Below are 6,249 nucleotides of genomic sequence, written 5' to 3'. Positions count from 1 at the left end.
CGTTTCCTCTTAAAAAAAAACATGCAGAAGGTAGATTGGCTTCTCAAAATCAGCCTCAGGTGTTTGTAAAAGAGTATTTCTTTACAACTTTGTTGACCAACACTTATATTACATAAGATTACATCAAATCACAGCCAAAATATAAAGTACACAATAAAAATTAGACAATAATTAATATAAAAAAGTAATAGAAATAAAATATAACTAAAAATAAAAACAGCTAAGTCAGGAATTTATAAATAATACAGTGTAATGATTTGTATAAACATTAAGGTAGAAAGTTTTTAAGCAGTGTTAAGGTACTTTTTGCTTTGTAAGATATAAAGGATTTCCTAAAAGTGTAAAAATTTGGTCTATCATTCATAAATTTACAACAACGAATGTGATATTTGGATAATATTAAGAGAAGGTTGACAACATAAATCCCGTCTGAATTCAATATATCACTTTTAACTATCCCAAATAGAATAAATTCAATTTTTAATTTTAAATTATGGTTAATTTTCCTATTAATAAAAAGTCAATCCAAAATATTGAACAAAATGTGCAGTCCTAAAATAAGTGAATGAGGGATTCTTCATATTTGTGACAAAATAAACATTCAGTGTAAGCAGTAGTTTTATTGATAGGGTAACATTTATGCAGAATCCTTAGAGTTACTTCTCTTACCTTATTTGTGATAAAAAAAATTGTCTTTGGTAAAAGCCATGTTGTTTTCCTATGTTTATTATAATATAAATTATTCCGAAATAATACTGCAGCTGGTTTAGATATTATATATAATATTATTTTTATATTTATTATTTATTGTATTATTATTATTATTATATGTATTATTATTATTATTATTATTATTAATTTAACAGCACACACAACATACCTGGTCACACTTACAGATTGTCTAAACTCATTTAGTTATTAAAAGTTAATACCTACATCATGCTGCTACTTTTTTATTCTGTGCAATAACTTCAGTATCTAATACCAGGCATTTTATTTTATTTTATTTATTACTTGCATGTTTACAGTAACACTGTGCAATAACAATTTCCTCACCACTGCTAATTATGTGCAATATTTTTTACTTTATGTATATTTATATATATATGTCTGTCTACAATGTCTGTGCAGTATTTTTTACTTAACGTATTTTTTTTTTTAACTTAATGTATATTTTGTCTTTTATATGCTCTTTTTTCATATTTTGCACATTGGAGCTTGAGAAACGCAATTTCGTTCAGCTGTACACTCCTAGTTGTAAAGTCTGAATGACAATAAAGTTCACTTTGACTTTTGACTTTTGTATTATTATTATTATTATTATTATTATTATTATTATTAGGACATATACGGTAGCTAATTTACAAAAACAGACAAAAACAAAGAAAATAGTTTTCAAATCTATTAAATGCAGCAAATATTCAGATATTTTACTCTTAAATTACAAGAAAATTACCATTTTTTTATCAAGTTTATCTGTACATGATGTGTTCTTAACTTATTTGTACCATGTTTTTTTTTTCTTTTTTAAATGCAGTTTTAACAGAGATGTTCACACTTTTGTATTAGACCAGGATTTGTATTATTTGTTGTTATTATTTAAGTGATCCTCATGAATACACTTATTTTAAAGGCGCCTTTTGGCTTTTAAATACAAAACCTGCACACAGAGCTCCTCCTATTGGCTAATTTCTGTCCGAAATCCCGCCCATCTTGTGTGTGATTGGTGGAATGAGCATTACAAAGTGCACTACTTAAATAAAGCACAGAAAGGCTAGAGATGAGTGAACTTACAGTGCACTAACATGCATTTCATACCTTAAGGTGCTAGGGGCTAATAAGCTATATTAAACCATGGTATAGATAATGCAGAGCACCACTTGAATATTACTGCATAATGCATTACTTTGGTAATTATGTACACTAGGGGACGTTGCGTACCTGTAATTTGCTTCGAAGGGTGTAGGGAATAAGGGTGCGCGATGCTATTTGGAACACAACACACGTGCTTGTATAATGTACATAATGACATGCATGGCTGGTTGAGTCTATTGGTTGAATGTCAGTACCGGTCCAGTGTGTATGATAGGTGGCCAGTGCAGGAAGACAGTGTGATGGTTGCATAATGTTGTCATAACAGCATCATTACCATCGTTGTTTACTATTTATAATCAACTGTGCATCATGGACACAATTTTAAAGCTCCTGTTTTCTTCTGAGAAAGAAGAGCTGTATCTTTTGGATTGTCTGGCATATCTGATGATGTTCATGGCTCTGTGCACGTTTTTTACTCTGCTCTTTGAGAATGTACCCTATGGCAGGTATGCATCTTGTAAATATGGATTCCCTGTTCATGTCAAAATGGCATGGTTTATTCAAGAGCTTCCTGCATTTCTTGTGCCTCTGAGTTTGGTACTTTGGACGTCAGCCTCGAAGACAGGGCATCTGCCCAACCAGCTCCTTATTGGCATGTATTTTTGTCATTATGTACAAAGGTAGGATATGTTTTCATCCATCACTGCATACAGTTAAGGTCACACAAGTGTACAAATACTTGTGAGGGACATGACAGTTTTGGGAGGGCAATGAGTGATGGAACTGTTCTCTTTTACTAAATACAGTAATTGGAATAATTGAATAAAGTATTTTAAGCTTACATTACGTTTATTGTTGGTTTTCTGAAAATGCAACCAGTATAAAATTATACATAGAGGAACTATTAATTTAAAGCTGTAATATTGTCATTAGATTGGAGGCCACCACGGCAGTGTAAAGCTTACTTGACTGTGGACAGTCGACAGCTTTTCACTGTAAGAAGACCTGTTTTTTCAATTACATTGAACCATCCAGATGAATATCTATGTGTATAAAAGTGTTTATTTTTTGTTTGTCCCAATGATTTACTAAAATAAATGAATTTTTGAAATGGAAATAGAAGAAAACAGATGCAAAAACCAATTACATTCATAAACTGACCCAACTTGCATCTATATTTAAACTTCAACTGTATAATACACGTAATAATATATGTAAGTATTATTTTATAATTTGGTGGTTGTATCACCTTTCAAATTCTTTAAAAATGATATACAGTAATTAAAAATTGCACAACAAGTATAAATGCACTGAAAAGTCTAGTGTAGATACAAACAGTACACACAAACAGCAATTTACTTTAGTCATAGTGCAGTTTTTATGATTAATGCTTTGAGTTTGAGCTTGTTAGTGATAGACAAATTGAGGTGTGTTTGAAGAAAAGCTCTGTATTACATCAATACATGATAATCCACCGTATTCAATTATGTTTCTTCTTTAGGTCACTTATATATCCCTTTTTAATTCGGGGAGGAAAGCCCACACCGTTCGCATCATTTGCTCTGGCTTTTGTTTTCTGCATCTATAATGGATACATGCAGGTTAGATATCTGAGCCACTACGCTGAGTTCCCCCCGGATTGGGTTACGCACCCCTGCTTCATCACAGGTGGGTAATAAATGACAGGCTCCTTTTTCATTTGAATGAAATACAGGTTAAAAAAGACAATGTAGTCATGTTAAAGCATGCTAGGGTTATACATGTAGTGACATGCACATGCTGTTATTAGATGATTTGTAATTCTTTCCCTGTAGGTTCATTACTGTGGTTCTTTGGATGGATAATAAATGTTCATTCTGATCACATCTTGAGGAACCTCCGTGCTCCTGGAGAAACGGGGTACAAGATACCAAGAGGTATTTTGCATTATAATGATATTTGGTCAAATTCTGTAAGGTTTGTGTAAATATACATGAAGTTCTCAACGTTTGTGGACATACACTAGGAACTTGGTCTTTTGAGCTGAGTTCTAAGCATAATAAGCTTTTTTACTGCTGTAGTTAACAGAGCTTCTTCTTCTGTTGGCTGTTCTCATTACGGGTCGCCACAGCAGATCATTTGTCTCCTTCTTACCCTGTCCTGAATATCCTCCTCTGTCACCCCAACCATCTGCATGTCCTCCTTCACTGCATCCATAAACCTCCTCTCTGGCCTTTCTCACCTTCGCAGGACACACTGAACAGGGTGCAAATTCATAGCAGGACATCACATACTCCCAAATTCACTCAATCACACCCCAATTGGAATTCAGAGCAGCCAGTTACCCTTCTATATATTTTTGAAAAGCAGGATGAGTACCTGCAGAAAGCCATTAATCCTAAAATATCAAAACCAACCGCTAAACTGTGTATTTCTGACACTGTGTTCTGTAGGTGGGATATTTGAGTACGTGTCCGGAGCGAATTTTTTCGGTGAGATTGTGGAATGGGCCGGATTTGCTTTGGCTGCTCAGTCAATCCACAGTTTGGCCTTCGCTGTCTTCACGTTCATCGTTCTGTCCAGCAGAGCCGGAGCTCACCACAAGTAAAAACTTTTCAAATTCAAACACTGTTTTTTAGAAGTAATAATGCTAATACAGTTTTGCCATTTTCTATTATGCACTACCATATAGTACCCATGATTTTGTTTGGCCAATTGATTGTTTTTTATTAATAATTTTGTCTTTGAGATCTTTGGATTTTTGGATGTTAATAAATGAATACTGTAGAATCTATATTTTTCATTAAAATTTAAAGTACAAAACTTGACTTTGTTTATGCTACATTAAACAATGCAGCTCATCAATCCTTCAGTTTGTACTCCTACACCGTGTTTATACCTTGTGTTCATGTACTTTTTCTTTAGGTGGTATCTCGGGAAGTTTGAGGATTACCCCAAATCAAGAAAAGTTCTTATTCCGTTTTTGTTTTGATAATGATCAAACAACCAAATGACATATTTAAGAGGCACTTGGGTGGCACGGCGGTCTAAAATGCTATACTGGCCGTGCGGTCAACAGACACAACTGGCCGATTGGCCATGTCCGAAAGAGTGGAGGATGGATGAAGTATCACCTACATGGTGCTGCAACTAGCGACAAGTGACAAGAGAAACGTGGTCCTCTGTACATGCTGAGGCTCTCTGCTGGTTTTAAAAGGAACTAATGCTTTCACCCTCTTTTATCATTATTTTGTATTCTTATATTTGTAATGAAAATACAAATTAACATTTGCTGGAAACATTTTGCTATGGTAGCTTTGTTAATTTTTTAAATAAAAAGTGTCCTTTGAACAGTGGTGCCCAATTTATTGCCTAACAAGAACGTTGAGGGCAGCACGGTGGCTAAGTGGGTAGCACTGTTGCCTCACAGCAAGAAGGTCCTGGGTTCGATCCCCAGGTGGGGCGGTCTGGGTGGGGTTTGCATGTTCTCCCCGTGTCTGCGTGGGTTTCCTCCAGGCGCTCCGGTTTCCTCCCACAGTCCAAAGACGTGCAATTGGAGATAAAAGAATTGTCCATGACTGTGTTTGATATAACCTTGTGACCTGATGAATCTTGTGTAACGAGTTACTACCGTGTCTGTCATGAATGTAACCAAAGTGTAAAACATGACGTTAAATCCTAATAAACAAACAAACAAGAACGTTGATTTTAAATCTTGACATCTACAGAGAGGAGACCAAATAAATCTATTGAAGCCCTACTATGGATTGGTGCCCTGCTCTGGGTATTCCTGCCTTGTGGTTTAATGTTTCCCAGTGGAACTAGACCTGTCATTAAGTTTTGTGAACTGCAATGTTCTACCATTTGTCAGTCTAGTTGAAGGTTACTGAAAACAAAATGTCCAGTATGTTCGAGGCAAGTCGATGCAGCACCATGTAGACATTGTAAGATTGTAACATTTACATTTTTGGCATTTAGCAGACGCCTTTATCCAAAGCAACTTGCAGTACAGTATACTGTCTAAGCAAAGCAATTGAGGGTTAGGGGCCCTGCTCAAGGGCCCAACAGTGGCAATCTGGCAGTGGAGGGGCTTGAACCAGCGACTTCTGATTACTAGTCCAGTACCTTAACCACTAGGCTCCAACATTCTTAGCATTTAGCAGACGCCTTTATCCAAAGTGTGTAAGTATGTTGTCTAAGCAATTGAGGATTAAGGGCCTTGCTCAAGGGTCCAACAGTGGCAACCTGGCAGTGGTCTGGCTTGAACCAGTGACTTCTGATTACTAGTCCAGTACCTTAACCACTAGGCTCCAACATTCTTAGCATTTAGCAGACGCCTTTATCCAAAGTGACTTATAGTACTGTGACAGTATGTTGTCTAAGCAATTGAGGGTTGAGGGGGTTGGTCAAGGGCTCAACAGCAGCAACCTGGCAGTGGTTGGGCTTGAACCAGCG

At 35.8% G+C, this 6,249-nt stretch overlaps 1 protein-coding gene across 1 annotated transcript; it reads left to right on the top strand.

The window, feature by feature from the left end:
• The first annotated feature begins 2,184 nt into the window (after positions 1 to 2,184).
• srd5a1 (steroid-5-alpha-reductase, alpha polypeptide 1 (3-oxo-5 alpha-steroid delta 4-dehydrogenase alpha 1)) lies at positions 2,185 to 5,133 on the top strand. Its single transcript, XM_062989544.1, has 5 exons — positions 2,185 to 2,495; positions 3,317 to 3,483; positions 3,630 to 3,731; positions 4,248 to 4,398; positions 4,720 to 5,133. Exons 1-5 carry the CDS (start codon positions 2,185 to 2,187, stop codon positions 4,784 to 4,786), a joined length of 798 nt encoding a protein of 265 aa, XP_062845614.1. The 3' UTR covers positions 4,787 to 5,133.
• Positions 5,134 to 6,249: the final 1,116 nt, after the last annotated feature.

This window comes from Trichomycterus rosablanca, chromosome 2 (genome assembly GCF_030014385.1).
Source record: "Trichomycterus rosablanca isolate fTriRos1 chromosome 2, fTriRos1.hap1, whole genome shotgun sequence".
NCBI lineage: Eukaryota > Metazoa > Chordata > Actinopteri > Siluriformes > Trichomycteridae > Trichomycterus > Trichomycterus rosablanca.
Note: the sequence above shows the minus strand (reverse complement) of the source record. Positions and strands in the feature narration are given on the sequence as shown.